Source organism: Prunus mume, linkage group LG2 (assembly GCF_029339155.1).
Source record: "Prunus mume cultivar Tortuosa linkage group LG2, ASM2933915v1, whole genome shotgun sequence".
In the NCBI taxonomy this organism is placed as follows: Eukaryota; Viridiplantae; Streptophyta; class Magnoliopsida; order Rosales; family Rosaceae; genus Prunus; species Prunus mume.
Genome location: NC_142699.1, coordinates 37004625 through 37020008, shown reverse-complemented (window position 1 = coordinate 37020008; position 15384 = coordinate 37004625). Strand labels below are relative to the sequence as shown.

At 35.9% G+C, this 15384-nt stretch overlaps 1 protein-coding gene and 1 pseudogene across 3 annotated transcripts; one reads left to right on the top strand and one right to left on the bottom strand.

The window, feature by feature from the left end:
* Positions 1-349: 349 nt before the first annotated feature.
* On the bottom strand, positions 350-1934 carry LOC148920219 (protein DMP2 pseudogene; annotated as a pseudogene).
* Positions 1935-11884: 9950 nt separating this feature from the next.
* LOC103322966 (DNA topoisomerase 1 beta-like) lies at positions 11885-15023 on the top strand. Of its 3 annotated transcripts, XM_089045304.1 has the most exons (14): positions 11885-12058; positions 12145-12225; positions 12458-12517; positions 12679-12773; positions 12876-13032; positions 13143-13268; positions 13366-13446; positions 13554-13644; positions 13748-13881; positions 13969-14037; positions 14150-14239; positions 14335-14438; positions 14517-14685; positions 14773-15023. In XM_089045304.1, the coding sequence occupies exons 11-14, from the start codon at positions 14204-14206 to the stop codon at positions 14839-14841; spliced, it is 378 nt and encodes a 125-aa protein (XP_088901430.1). In that variant the 5' UTR covers positions 11885-12058; positions 12145-12225; positions 12458-12517; positions 12679-12773; positions 12876-13032; positions 13143-13268; positions 13366-13446; positions 13554-13644; positions 13748-13881; positions 13969-14037; positions 14150-14203; the 3' UTR covers positions 14842-15023. The 3 variants fall into 3 exon arrangements, 2 of the variants coding, with proteins under 2 accessions (XP_088901430.1, XP_088901431.1); XR_016123869.1 differs by lacking the exon at positions 14773-15023 and having other exon boundaries at positions 14517-14546; XM_089045305.1 differs by lacking the exons at positions 11885-12058; positions 12145-12225; positions 12458-12517; ... (1 more) ...; positions 12876-13032; positions 13143-13268 and having other exon boundaries at positions 13281-13446.
* The last annotated feature ends 361 nt before the right edge of the window (positions 15024-15384 follow it).

Genomic DNA, 15384 nt, shown 5'->3' with positions numbered 1-15384 from the left:
GATGATCGAACCTAGCTCTGAGGCCATGTTAGAGTTTCAGTATTCTTGCTTTGGGTTTTTGCGAATGGTTTTGTAAGAGAATAATAGAAGAATCAGATAGAATGAGAAAAGTACTCTGCTTACACACCAAGTCTGTGTGCAAGACGATTTGTATATATTTTGTCTGTATGTAAGAATGGATCTCAGCTATCCATCTTACCAAAAACTAAAGTCACCACATATGACTATTTTGACCTCACACTTGGCAGATATGCTCAAGTGAATACACACATAAAGTTCATCTTATTACACTAATACTAATCAGATACAGACTTATAATTCAACAAGAAGCACAGATACTTCAATTCCTTCAGGATTTCTCTAAGTCTTGTGAAGAAGTAGAACTTGAGGAGGGGTATCCAATTCCATGGCGACTACAAGGGAACATAACAAAAATAGCACTGGAAACTGCACCGATGACAAGAGTAACGCCTGCAGCAAAACCTTCTCCCTGGACTCAAACCACTGGATAGAAGCACCTGACACTGTTGGTGTCCAAAAGTGATACAACTGCAAACACAATCAAGGACAAGCTTATAAGTAGGCAAGTCCACATAGTCAGAATTTTTTGAGGGCCAAATACCCGTTCTTGTTGCAAACCCATAGTGGGTTTTTCCATCACTGCCAGGGTAACTATCAGTGAAGGAAGCAAAAAAGCAAGACAAGCCGGAAATGGCGATGAGAATGGCGCTTAGGGATTTGTTGAAGACGGCGCAGTGGCCATTGTTGGTCAAGATAGGGTTGAGGAACTGGAAGAAGAAGACGGTGCCAGTCGGGAGGACCTTTGTTAGGACCAATTTTTGATATATTGGCAATTTCCTGTTACAAAAACATAGAGTAGGTCTTTGAGTGTAACCTACAGTTTTCAAGTGACATTCTGCTATCCTGGATCAGTGTGGCTCAGAGAAAATGCCAAGGTATGTTTTGCATCCATGCATTCATATTTGCATATTTACAAGATCATCAAAAGTGGCTGTCAGATTATAAGACTGATATATGATTTCAGTCTTACATAATCCAGCACCAGACATAAGTGAGTTTTTAATGATGGTTTTATATTCTTTAGTTTGGTGCTTATTTAAGCAAAAGGGTTCTTTTGTCTTTACGGCTGGGTTTTTAATTAAGTGGCTTTATTTATTTTAAAGAAATAATTTATCTGTTAAAAAGCCCATTTTTGCTAAAGCCTTTTTCGGTCTCTGACCTAGTTTTAAGCATGTAATACAAGAAAGGAACTTAGTCGTTTTGTTTGGTGGTCTGCAACGTTGAAAAGAGAAAGAACGACAAAATATTTGTAGAGAGGTTTTTGAGAGTTCATATTGAAAACTCAAGTGTGGCTGTTCCTTGTTAGCCTCCATGAGTGATTAAATAATCTTCTTTTCATATATGTGTGAGTTCATGAGCATTATGCATGTTGGTGATCAACAATCGTGCCTTAAGGTGTGAGCAGCCGAGACCAGAGTTGTGTCATCTCTTGTTGACGAAGGAAGACAAGATCGCTGGTTGGGTTGAGTAGCAAAGGCGAGTAGGCAAGTCTGCCTTGTGAGTGTTAGTCTTGTGAGTTGAGACTTGTAAGACCTTTTTGTATTCTTTCTCATAGTGATTTGTTCTCCGGCATAGTGCCCGCAGTTGTTTTCCTCATCTTGAGGTTTTTAACTACGTCAACATATCGTGTGTCCCTTGTGCAATTGTTTGCATTTTTATTTGAATTTATTCTGCTGCGTATTCTGAAATTTTTGCTTACAGGATTGTTACATTATTTTAATCCTGCCGTGGTGTTTGAGTATTAAGAAACAGATCAGTTGGCCATTCTAGTGAATTTCAACCTTGATGAGGTTGCCTGCTCCTGTAAATGCTGTGTCGCTTGCAGTTTTCTTGTTGGTTGTAGAATCCCTCATTTGGGAATTAATGTGTTCTTGAGGGAGTTTAAAAGTTTTCTTTTTGTGTTGTGTGTTGTGGTTCTTGTATAAAAAATATGTCTTGTATTTATAGAGAAAGTGAGGGAATTGGTTTGTTTATGTGAGGGAAGAGAGCACTTGCTTTCAAGTCGCTTTATTTTAGAAAGGGCGGACTTCGTTTCTAATACAAAGCTTAGAGGAACATAACATATTGTTGAATTGGCTGGTACTCCAAAGACCATGATAAAAGAAAGACCATCAGCAAGATAAGTACAAATATATGTTTTAATAAAACGTGTGTAGTGAATCATAAATTGAGGATTTTATTTTTTATTTTTTAAAATAAAGACGATAGATTGTATTTATAATTTAGGTACAAAGGTCATCAACCACAATAGTCAGATAACAACTTAAGGTTATTATAAATACATAAGCGCAATTACCACAAATGGTTAATCCAAATACAAAAGACTCCACCAACAAAATGCACACAAGTGTACCTCCACAAATTGCCATAGAGGGCCAAATAAATTCTGACAAAAAACTCGCAAGCCTGCAAAAGTCCAGCATAGACCACAACTCACAAAACTACTACTCCATTTTTGTGTTTTTTTTTTTAAGGACCTTTTCTATTGAGAGAAGCAATAATATACTAAACAAACTCAAAAAGAGTTGATGTACTTATTACAAACAAAAATTATTAACACATTAAGTAAATCAAAAGCTGGAACCTGAGATTTACAAAACAACCAACAAAGGTAGCCACGTCATCCACAAACAAATCAAAAGCTAGAACCCTATGTCTACAACATATAATATATATATATATATATGTGTGTGTGTAAAATTAAAAAGGAGAGGGATGTAAGAGAGGGGCAAGTAAGAAGGGAGAGGAGGTGAGGGATGGGAGAAAAACTTAGTTTCAACGCGTGTCATAGTGTTATTGGTTGAGGATAGCAAAATAGTGTTATTCCCGTTTCATGAAAGTCTTTCTTGTGGGAATGAGATAAAAGTAGAAGAGGGGAGGGGGATTTGTGCATCAAAGAGAGGAGAGGGGTGGTCAAGGTATGTGTGGCTAGAGAGGTTTTTTCTTAGGAGGAGGGCTAAAACATTGAGGATTTTATGTACCTATATATATTATAATACATAATCCCTTATATATGCCTCATGTAATTATTTCACAAAAAGCATAACTGTATTTGGAAAATTAGTAATGGTACACATTTACTCCTTAAATTTTCCTTTTACTTTTTTTTTTTTTTTTGCCAAAAAAATTTCCTTTTATTTCACAATGATCTTTGTATAATAATAATCGCAAAATCGGATGATTAATGCATGTAATTAGCATGCATAACATGTCATATCTATAGAGAAATTAAGTTGTATTGTCTATGTTTCAATCCTACGAAATCGTATTATAACAAAAGACAATCTACTTTTTAACGAACTCTTTATATAAGAGATTTGATTTATTATCAATGGCCTCTAATCATATATGATCTAGATACAACGGCTGTTTAATAAGAGTAATATTACTTTTATCACATTTGTATACTACATTCTCATACCATCTTATGTGGCAGATGAAGTAGACAACCATATCAATTAAAAAGTATCAATAAATCATAAAAGAAAAGAAAATGTTAAATTAATTTTAATTGATGTGGTGTCCACTTTATCTGTTATATAATGTGGTATAGAAATGTGATATATAAATGTGGTAAGAGTAGGATTATTTGCTTAGGACACATTTGAGAGTGCTTCTGGAAGGACTAAAAGCGCTTTCTAACAACCCAAAGCGCTTCTAATGGCATTTGACGGAAAAATTTAGTTCTTCTGGGCCATAGAAACGCTTTCTAGAAAAACATCTGCCATGTACTTCTTCAAGAAGCACTCCCAAGTGCTTTTTCAAGAAGCACGTCAATTTTTTATGAAATTTTCAACAACTTTATAATAAAAACGCTTTTGTTAGAAGCGCTTATGAGCAGAAGTGCTTCCTAAAAAAGAAGTCACAAACGAGCTCTTAATAAACAATACATTATTTGATATTGTAATGCATGCATATGGCTTATTGACAATAATTAAACGTGTCAAACTATACAATAAACCTATATACTATTAATCGCACCAATGCAAGTTGCCATTAGTCAGATCACTAATCAACTGTAGAAATGAATTACAATTCAAACACTTTGGTAGGGTTAACTGACTAACATAACGAATTATGTCACGGATCAAACGTTTATCAATCGCGAGTGACTATTACATAAATGGTCGGCATGTGAGCGGGAGAAAATTATAAGTAACGCTACCGCATAGTCCTCACAAGAGGTGTGACCATTGCATTTGGTGGCACCAAAAGATTATATAAAGAATTAAAAAAAGAACAAGTAGATGCATAATTGGTTTTCAAAGGGAGCTGTTGGATTCCAACGTCCCTTTGATGTGAGCCTTCCACGTGTCCAGCAAATTTGCTCTGTCTTGTCATTCCTTCACATGCTGCACAAGTTGGCTCCGACTTGGGGCCCACAGAAATTCCACCCGGACTGGAAAGTTGGGCCAAATTCCACCCAAGATTTCAGTCTGACCCAAATTACCACCCCTCATTATACATGGTTGGAGAAGGTTTTTGGGGCTATAATCCTAAAATTTGGGTTTGGCCCTCATGGTTGGAGATGGTCTAATGAGTTTGTTGCCTCATGCAATAACCCAAGACTTTTCCATGGACTTGTGGGATCTACATAAATCTATTGTTGACACTCACCTAACCTCCTGATATAGAATATAATAAACAAATAAAGGAAAAAAATGTTGAACAATCATGCCATGGTCAGTCTTAATCCAATATTTCAAAAACAAAAAAAAAACTTTGTTTCTTTGGGCAAGGAATCAACGTACGTTAATATTCCTCCTAATATAAAATATAGAGTGATGTATGTATACTATCTACTACAATAAATAAATTAAGGAAGAAAAAAAAAAGTTGAACAACCATGCCATGGTCGTCTTAAACAAGTCCGGAATCAACATATTTCGTCTTAAACAAGTCCGGAACAACCATGCCATGGTCGTCTTAAAAAAATAAAATAAAAACTCTTTGTTTGGGCAACGAATCAACATATGTGTATTATCTTTTTTAGTACGGAATCAACATATTTTAGATGTTGCACATGTGTGGAATCACAATATCATGCCGTGGCATGGAGATACTTTTCTTTTTTGGGTTAATGCCGTGCATATAGAGACAGATTAGAACAATTTATATGTAACGGGACACCACCAAGGTTGTATTCTAAACTAATCAACTAATTATATACTATCATGTGATAAAATTAAAATAAACACTATTACAAAAAGTGAAAAAGACGATCAGAAAACAATGATGGTAGGTCAAAAAACCGTCGTTGTGTTTGAAAAGACAACGGTAATATAAAACCGTCGTGGATGAATAACTTAAACACCTAAAAAATGGAGATTCGCATGGATGTTTTTAAAAAACAACGCACCAAATTAAAAAAGCATCGTCTTATTGAAAAGGTTTTCTTCAGAGTTAAACTCTGAGTCCAAAAACAACGACAACAGCTATGAAGCCACCAACGAAGGTAAAGACGACGGTTTTCAACAACAACCGCCATGTTTACTCCTAAATAAACACGACCAAATATTCTTAGCCAGTGTCGTATAATTTCAAAGAAATCCACATCAGTATATTACAAAATGTCGGCGTATTAAGTCAATGTACCACAACAGTAAAGATAAATTTATCGACATTTTATTCGAAGTGTACTATGAAGGTATCTATTACTCTACTATCCGGGTCAATTGTACTAACCATGTCGTTTTATTCAATTAACGACGTATAATATTATTTTACCACGTCGTGAACTTAAAAATATTGTCGTATTTATTTGCTTTATACGTGTGACCTTATCTGTAAATCGACGTCTAAATTTTTATTTCTTTTTAAAGATTTATTTCTAGGTTTTGTGTAGCCTATGACGGTAGATCAACAGAATGACAAGAATTGTAAAAACCATGACCGTTTATATAGAAACCCATCTTAACAAGAAAATTAGAATGAAATCTTACCATTGGGAATTCTGTTCCTCATCATAATCGAATCACTAATGTGAGAGAGACAATTTTTTAGAAGTAGACGATGTATGTATCTTTGTGTCTTTGAGATACACAAAGGCACATACACGTCAAAATCCAAAAAATTTGCCTCTAAAACTTGAAGATGGCAGCCACACATCAACATCCAAAACATTTGCTTTCAGAAAGACAATTTTTTAGAAGTTGATGATATGTGTGTGTGTTTGTGTCTTTTAGATACACAAACGCGCACACACATCAACATCCAAACTATTGCCTCCCAAAATGCGAGACAGAGCCAAGGGCAAGAAGAAGTTGGAACCCTAATTGAAAACTGAAAGTGAAAGAACGTGTGAAAAAACCATATTTATACAAATAATCTTCACTATCCACGTCGGTTCTATTACAAGTAGTGACATCTAATTAAAATAATTCACGTCAGTGAGTAATAAATTGTGGTCGTATAAATAAAATAACCACATTGGTTTGGTAACTAAATTCATCGACTTTATAACAAACAACGTCGATTATGCATAAAATGATGACGTGGTAACTTATAATATCACTTCTTCAAAAGTAAACTTTTGACATGTAGTGCCTAGAGGACCACGTCGTTTTCGGAATACAAAAAGTCAATTGGCTTTATTACTAACCACGTCGGTTTCTACTACCATAACGTCGTGGTAAGAACATACTAGAGTGGTTTTTGTCAGAACCGTCGTTGTATTGATCTTTGGAACAATATAAAAACTTTTTCGTCACCTAACCTAAAATTTTATGCTCTCTAACTGATAAAAAATTTCAGTTTTCCACCAGTTTTCCTCTCATTTCCAAAAAGCTGCATGTCTAATTCTCTCTTCATCTTCCTCGTCTTCATCTCCAAAACTCCAAAGTTTACTTCCAAAGAAAACTTTCTTTGCAAGCCAAATGTATTTTCTCACTCTCTTTTTCTATTTTCAATATCATTTGAAGTTTTTTTTTTTTTTTAAGAACGAGTCTGGAAACAAGACTCCTTTCAAAAGGACAAAATCTTTCACTGGTTTGAATAAAATAACTAGTCCCTCAGTATCATGTCGTGTGAGGACAACGGTTTTGTCTTGTATTTGACGTGGTGTGAGAATGACATACAAGACAAAACCGAGTCCCTCTTGTGAGATGCAAAGTTACATTGGTGTTTTGGCACGCACCAGAGTCCCTCTTATAGGCAAGAAATGGACTCAATTGCCCAAGGACCTGAACGAGCAGATTTGGGAAGCTGTTCAAATGGTTTATGTTGTTAAGGAATGGGGCAAGAAGATGGTGATGTCGTCTGCCGCCAAAAAATGGAATGATTTCAAACTTAACTAGCCAGTTTATCCTTTCATTCACAAATGAGAATTAGAAGTTAAAAAAACCTCATCAGCTTTATAACTTCATAGAGAAATCGCAATGGGATGCTTTTACAACTTCAAGGTTATCCTCAGATTTTGAGGCTGTGCATTCTAAGCAGTCACAGAGAAAGGAAAAATGCGAGTACAACCATAGGTTGTCTCGAAAAGGGTATGTTGGTTTGGAGGACCAATTGAAAGAAATCATACCCGATGAAGAAATCGATCGTTATGTACTATGGAAGAAGGCAAGAGAAGATAAATAGGGAAACATCCCTAATCCAAAGGTTGCAGAGAAGACAAAATTAATCGTAAGTCTCACTGACTCTTTTCTAAATTTGTAAAACAGAGGTTTTATTTTTCATTTAGACGTCGTTCGTTTTAGTAACCGTCGTTAGACATAAAACACCATGGCGGTTTGTATTTACCGCCGTTTAAAAATGATATAACGCGTAAGTATTTTTATGAAACCGATGTCTGTATTGAATTATCATGACAATTTATATTTCTGAGTTAACATTTTAAATTAAAGTTTTAAACTTTCTTCATATTCATTTAGACGTCATTCGTTTTAGTAACCGTCGTTAGACATGAAACACCACGACGATTTTTATTTACTACCATTTTAAAATTGATATGACGGTAGTATTTTTCAAAACCGACGTCTGTATTGAATTAGCACGACAGTTTCTCTCTCTCTCTCTCTGTGCAATTGATTTGTACACTATTTCTGGAAATCCATGAATATTTTGGTTAATATTTTTTTTTTCTCTGGATGTCAATTATACAACGGTTTTTTCATGCACTGACGTTAGAATGCATACACAACGACGGTAATTTATTACCGACTTGTAAAATGAATTACTGCATCAGTTTTTTAAATAACTCGTCGTCTTCACTGATTTACCACGTCGGTTAGTATTTTTTATTTAGTTGTTTATTTTATTTGTTATACGATCTGTTCACTCACTAACATCTCTCTCTCTCTCTCTCTCTCTCTCTCTCTCTCTCTCTCTCTCTCTCTCTCTCTTATAGGATGATTTAAAAAAACAAGTCTCCGAGGGCACTCTGACTGTCTATAGGAGCAACGATATTTTGACCTTGACTTTGGGAACCCCTGAGCATGGTGAGAGAGTCAAAGGTGTTGGAGTTGGGGTTTCCCCAACTCAATTCTTCAATTTGCCGAGATAGCAAAGAGTAAAATTTATTGACAAATTTAAGGAAAGTATTATGGAGGCAGTGAGAGAAGAAACCAAAAGGATTGAGGCTAGGGCAAAGGAAACAGTTTTGAAGGCTATCTAAATGGAAATTTTGTTGAAGCAATTCAAGGAGACTACAGTAAATAAGCTTAAAATAAATGATCATATGTGATTGACTAGGAATACCAACACATAAATAAGTTTCTCTCCTTGTGTTAGAACTTTACTCATTTTCGTGATGATTTAATTTAATATATTTTATCCTTTTTGGGCAGTGCATGAAGTAATGCTCGACTAATGTTGTTGTTAGACTAGCAAAATGCAAACTTACGGGTTTTGGAGTAAGCAGGAAGCCAAAATTAAATTCGGTTAAAATTACCCACTTTTTTGCTTGCCTATGAACTTTAGGCCCATAAGGAAGTTGCTAAATTTGGTACATTTCTCCCAATTATTATCAAGTGATGTCACTTAGACTAATCAGATGGACTACTGTTGCTGATGTTTACTTAAGCTAGTTAGAGCATCCATAATGGGTTCCTTAAACCACCTCCTTAGATAAATTTTAAGGAGGAATTGTAAAAATACAACTCCAACCATGCTCCTTATCCACCTCCTAAAATAGGAAGACCTCTAGGAGCTCCTAAATTTGAGGAGAGAGAAAAGACTCCTAGTGGCTTCCTATAATTTAATGCTGCTTTATTTAATGAGTATTTCAAACTCTTATTTAATGCTAACTATTTTTTATTTTATTTTTTAATAGAGATTGACCAATCAAAAAAAAGTTATAGCATTTATGACTTCCTAAACTAGAGAACATAATTGAAGTTTAAATTTTATAGAGAGCTCCTAAAATAACTTTTATATGTTTTTAGCTAAAATTTAACTAAAAAATAAAGAGCATGATTGTGGATGCTCTTAGACTAATTTGGGCTATGTGTATCCTTTGTTTTGAGAGCAGAGAATCTCATATCTAGAATTCTAAGCCTCACATAACAATATATTGAGCCTCTTTATTAATGGTCAATTAATTTTGGGGTTTGCATGCTCTGAATCTAATATGACGTATTCATGTGATTGAGCTTAATGCGTGGTTGCACATTGAAAATTCACATGTTTAGGTCTGTTGATGCATGATGCGGGAGTTGGTTGCACGGACTACAAGTCACCCAAGTTATAAAAATCGGCGGAAATGGGATATTTGTCTTAAATCAGTAACGAAAGTAAATAACATGAGTAAAATCAACAAAATTCAAATTGCAATACCTAGAGTTACAGTTTCCTCAAATCGCACGGACCATTTGTGACTCTTTGACTTATATCATAGATGAATTTGAAATAATAGAATTTGTATTTTACAAGTAGGTTTGTAAACATAAGCCCAACCTAACCTAAAAACCGTTACCTAGGCTCTATGGCCCAATCCTAACTTGCTCTAATTTTTTCAGTTAGTTACTATTATTGTTTTAACTCTTTTTTTCAACCGGGTCTAATCCAATAAAAAGGTCCTGACTTGCAGACCAATAGTCTCAAGTTGAAACCCCCGTTCTGCTTTACCATTTTTTCTTTTTAATTATTTTAAAAAAAGTAAACATGGGACTCCCTTAAAAATAGGAAACCAATTTTTTTTTTCTTTTTTTTCAGAAAGTAGGAGAACATTTAATTTATGTTTCCTGTTGTTGTATGTGTGTTTTAAGTAACGGTTTTAATTTGATAAATTGTTAATGCTGTCTTTTATCCTTGTTCAATATTCACACCCTACTTTCATATTTGTGCTGAACTTTAGAGATCAGAAGCTGCAAGTTCAATTTATTCCTTGACAAACAAGTACGCCTTTCCTTAGGACTCTTTCTTTTGCTTTTGCCCCATTAGGGTTTGATCTCTGTGCATTCCATTATATGCTTATGATATCCTCTCTGATTCTCTTACGATTATGGTGTTTGGAATTTAGGGTTACATTCCCTGCAACATTTATCTGATCTCGTTATCTACGCAGTCTCTTTCTATATATATATATATATATTTTGAGGATCCTCAAATAAGTTTAGGATTGTATTTCACTAATCCAAACCGTCTATTTTGTAGATACACATTCAAAGATCATCTCTACAAAAATCACTTGAATCCGATATCATTTGACCATTCAATTGAGTTATTGAAATTTTAGTACTTTCTTGAAGAATGTTCATTGATTTTGTATGACACAATTGGATGTCAAACGGTTTCATTTGTCTAATTTTTGTAAGGATGATCTATGAATGAAGACCTAAACGATAGATGGTTTGGATAATTGGAAAAAATTATAAACTCAAATAAAATTATTTGATCCTCAATTCTGTATATATATATATATATATATATCAAATTGAATTTTTGATAATATAAAGAAAACTTATACAGAAGACAACAAGGATTGCATGCATCTAAATAGACAAGGTCCAAACTCAAGTGTTGCAAAAGGGTAAGATGGTACCATCAACCAAATCATCACCAGTAAAATCTCCATTATCAAGCCCAGAAGCTTCAACTTCATCTGCCAGGACCTCACCAGTATCCAATTCAAAAGCATCAGCTGCATTAGAGGGTCAGTCAGAACAGCTATCAGAACAGATTAAGCCTGCCACTGCTGAAGAAGAAAGTAAGACTTCTATTGATTCGGAAGAGGATGACAAACCGTTATCATCAAGGCTTCGAATGAAGCCGAAACCTCAGAAGAAAACTTCTTCTCCGGTCTCTGGTAAGAGGCCTCTAGATGAGGCCAATGTCTCTGAGCAGTCTTCAGTTAAAAGACCAAAAGTTCCGGATTCTTCTACTTCTGCAAAGAACAAGCAGGTGTCAGCCAAAAAAGAAGCGAAGGAAGAGGAGGATGATGACTTCATTACAATTGCCGATCGAGCTAAGAAAGTCAGGTCAGATAATAAATCATCTGTGGCATTGACAAAGCCAAAAAAGGTAACAAAAGTGGGTTCATCTTCAATCAAGAAAACGATCAAGAAGGACAAAAAAGGTTGAATTTTTCTAAGTATTCTAAATCGACAAACGTGGTGCCAAGCTCCAATGATGGGCAGGAAAAATGGGCTACTTTAGTTCACAATGGTGTCATCTTCCCACCTCCATACAAGCCTCATGGTGTAAAGATGCTCTACAATGGGAAGCCAGTCAACTTGACTCCTGAACAAGAGGAGGTCCCTGTCTCACTCTCTCAACGATCTATATATACTTGCTTTGTTGTATGTTCTAATTTCTTGATGATTTAAGTTTATAAGTGCAGGTTGCGACGATGTATGCCGTGATGAAGGACACAGAATATGTGCAGAAAAAAACATTCAGAAACAATTTCTGGAATGATTGGCAAAAGTTGCTTGGGAAGAGGCATGTAATTCAGAAATTGGATGCTTGTGATTTTACCCCAATATATGATTGGTATCAGAATGAAAAGGAGAAAAAGAAACAGCTGAGTAAGGAAGTAAGTTGGTAGCTAGCTCTAATTCATTGTTTTTCCTTATACCTCCTTGTTGTTGCAAAATTTTTAAGGAGTATGTGTTGATGCAGGACAAGAAGGCCTTGCAGGAAGAGAAACTGAAACAAGAGGAGAAGTATATGTGGGCTATTGTTGATGGTGTAAAAGAGAAGGTTATCTCTAGCTTTTTGATTGCTTTTTCCCCTGTAACCTAGTTTGCAATCTGGTTAGCCCATCTGCAATTATCTACCAATTTTATGGCGCTTTTCTGATGATTGTGAATATGGTAGATATGCTATGTCAATTAATATGTTGTTTAAATGATAGTAGCTTAGCTCTGTTCTTTGCATTTTATCATTAAATGAGTAGTTTGCCTTGTGATTTCTGGTGTCAATCTTAATACAGGTTGGAAACTTCAGAGTTGAACCACCTGGATTATTCTGAGGCCGTGGGGAGCATCCAAAGGTTGTTTGATAACTTCTTCTTTTTTCTCTCTGTGATACAGATTTCAGTTTTGTCGATGATGAGATAGTTTGATAGGTGGTGGCTATCTGTTGAAGTGTTTACACTGATTCTGAGTTTTCTTTGCATATGTTGCCGTTAATTCTTGTTATATATGGTATCAGTTGGGAAAGCTGAAAAGGCGGATTCGTCCAAGCGATGTTACGATCAATATAGGAAAGGATGCCCCGATTCCAGAATGTCCCATCTCTGGTGGAAGGTTTTGTTAAAACAACAGAACTCATTTACTTCCAAAGTTATGATAGTTTTTTCTTTTCATTAACTGATTTGGAGTTTAAATCAATGCATTTGATCGATGCAGCTGGAAAGAAGTAAGGCATGACAATATGGTTACATGGTTAGCATTCTGGAACGATCCAATCAACCAAAAGTTATTCAAATACGTGTTTCTGTCACCTAGTAGTTCCTTGAAGGGGCAAAGTGACAAGGAGAAATATGAGAAAGCAAGGATGCTGAAGGTGTTTTAGATGGGAACATGCCCTTAAACTTTTGAAGATAGTAGTTTTTTCGGATAACATAGAAGATGCTTGCCATCATATTGATGAAAACCCTGCTATTTTGAGTGCAGGACTACATAGGAAACATCAGGGCTGCATACACTAAGGATTTTACAAGTAAAGATGGCGCAAAGCGGCAGATAGCAGTTGCTACCTATCTCATCGATAAACTTGCTCTCAGGGCCGGCAATGAAAAGGTAGAGCAAGCATGCAATTCAAAGTTTCGAACCATTTGTCCACAAAGAAGTGGACAGGACTGTTTATGATTGTTTTTTATTGATCGATCTACTGCAGGAGGATGATGAAGCCGATACTGTTGGTTGCTGCACTTTAAAAGTAGAGAATGTAAAAGCAATTGCCCCTAACTCCTTGGAGGTAATGCCTTGCTGCTGTTATAGAAATTTTTTAAGTCATTGCAGGTAGTCTGTCAATGTATTTATCACCAGTAAATAACCAGTCAACTCTGTTGTTTATAATCTCAGTTCAACTTCCTTGGTAAAGATTCAATCAGATATGAAAATACTGTTGAAGTTGAGGTTCCTGTTTACAAAGCAATCATACAGTTCCAGGCTGGTGAGTTGGTGGCATTATAATTTCAGCCTATTTCCTTCTTCTTTTTCTGGTAATTGAAGCCTATGAATGTGTTCGACTTTGTTCTGTTTTCTATTTGCTTTAGGGAAGCGTGGCAATGATGATCTTTTTGACAAGTTGGATACCAGTAAATTGAACCCCCATCTGAAAGAACTGATGCCTGGCCTTACAGCCAAAGTTTTCCGTACCTACAATGCATAGATCACATTGGATAACATAGTAAGTTAATCTCCTGCCCCTCTCTCTGTTTCCATTTCCTTTTATGATGATTTTTTTTCCTTATATTTTTTCTTGGCCTGACGGCAGTTGAACAAGGAAACCAAAGAGGGAGATGTTTCAGAGAAACTTGTTGTTTATCAGCACGCAAACAAAGAGGTATAGCAGTCAATCCCTTGAGAATTTGTACTAAGTTTATAGTAATGCTCCTTTTTTTTTAATGAGAGTAATGCTCCTTTTGACTAAGTGCAATCTATAATTTTCGTTGCAGGTTGCCATCATTTGTAATCATCAACGTACTGTCTCAAAGTCTCACGGTGCACAGATGTCTAAGTTAATGGGGAAGATTGGTGGCCTTCAGGTAATCACCTAAACTGAGTAGGTTTATAAACTCATGGTATTTGAAATGCATGCCTATTTCTTGCTCTGGAACTCATTCTCTTTTCGGGGTTGTAGGGCACCCTGAAAGAGCTGAAAACAGATTTGGACAGGGCCAGAAAGGGAAAGCCTCCGCTGGAAGATGCCGATGGGAAGCGAAAGAGAAACTTGACCCCGGAAGCGTAAGTTTACTTCATTTGTCTGCTTCGTTTTCATCATGTCTGGATATGGCCTTTCATGGTATTTTTTGATTGACACAGGTTGGAGAAGAAGATAGCTAAAACGACAGAAAAGATTGAAAAAATGGAAGTAGACATGAGAACCAAAGAGGATCTGAAAACAGTGGCATTAGGAACGTCCAAGACCAACTATCTTGACCCCAGAATCACTGTTGCATGGTGCAAGCGACATGAAGTTCCACTTGAGAAGGTAGGGTTTTGTTAAAAGATTTGCTAATTGGTTTGGTTTGTATAAGCTGGTTCATGCTATATGCGTGACCATTTTCAATTGGCACAGATATTCAACAAATCCCTCCTGGAAAAGTTTGCCTGGGCAATGGATGTGGACTTTGACTTCAGATTCTGATATTTGGAAGATGTGGCTCTCATGGCCCCCAAGTTTCCTTCTTTTCCTTCTATTTCATTCAAGAGTCCATTGCAGAGCAGATGTGGATTAGACCTATCGACCAGAACAATCATATGTGGATTAGACCAATCGACTATTTCATTCAAGAGTCCATTGCATAGCATATGTGGATTAGACCAATCGACTAGAACAATCAGATTAGACCAATCGACTATTTCATTCAAGAGTCCATTGCATAGCAGATATGGATTAGACCAATTGACCAGAACAATCAGATGTGAATTAAACCAATTGACGAGAATAATTAGAGCAGTGAGTCCGAGTCTTGTCCCCTAGACCCAAGTTATGATCTCTCTCTTCGTAGATTAGATTAATTCACAGAAACTAATTTAGCCTATTAAAAAAAACAAGAAAAAGAGTCCCTACTCAATGGAATCTGTGACTTTGCTGTAATGATCTCCCTTGTCTTCTTTAAAATATGATCTTTATGTTTGGGATTTCGGGTTTCTAGTCTGTTTTGTGAGGAACTCAAAGTAGTTGCAG

Coding starts and splice junctions, on each gene's coding strand:
- LOC103322966 (XM_089045304.1), top strand. CDS start 14,204: ATGTCTAAGTTAATGGGGAAGATTGGTGGCCTTCAG. Junction 14,240..14,334: donor GGAAGATTGGTGGCCTTCAG/GTAATCACCTAA, acceptor TCGGGGTTGTAG/GGCACCCTGAAAGAGCTGAA. Junction 14,686..14,772: donor ATGAAGTTCCACTTGAGAAG/GTAGGGTTTTGT, acceptor CAATTGGCACAG/ATATTCAACAAATCCCTCCT.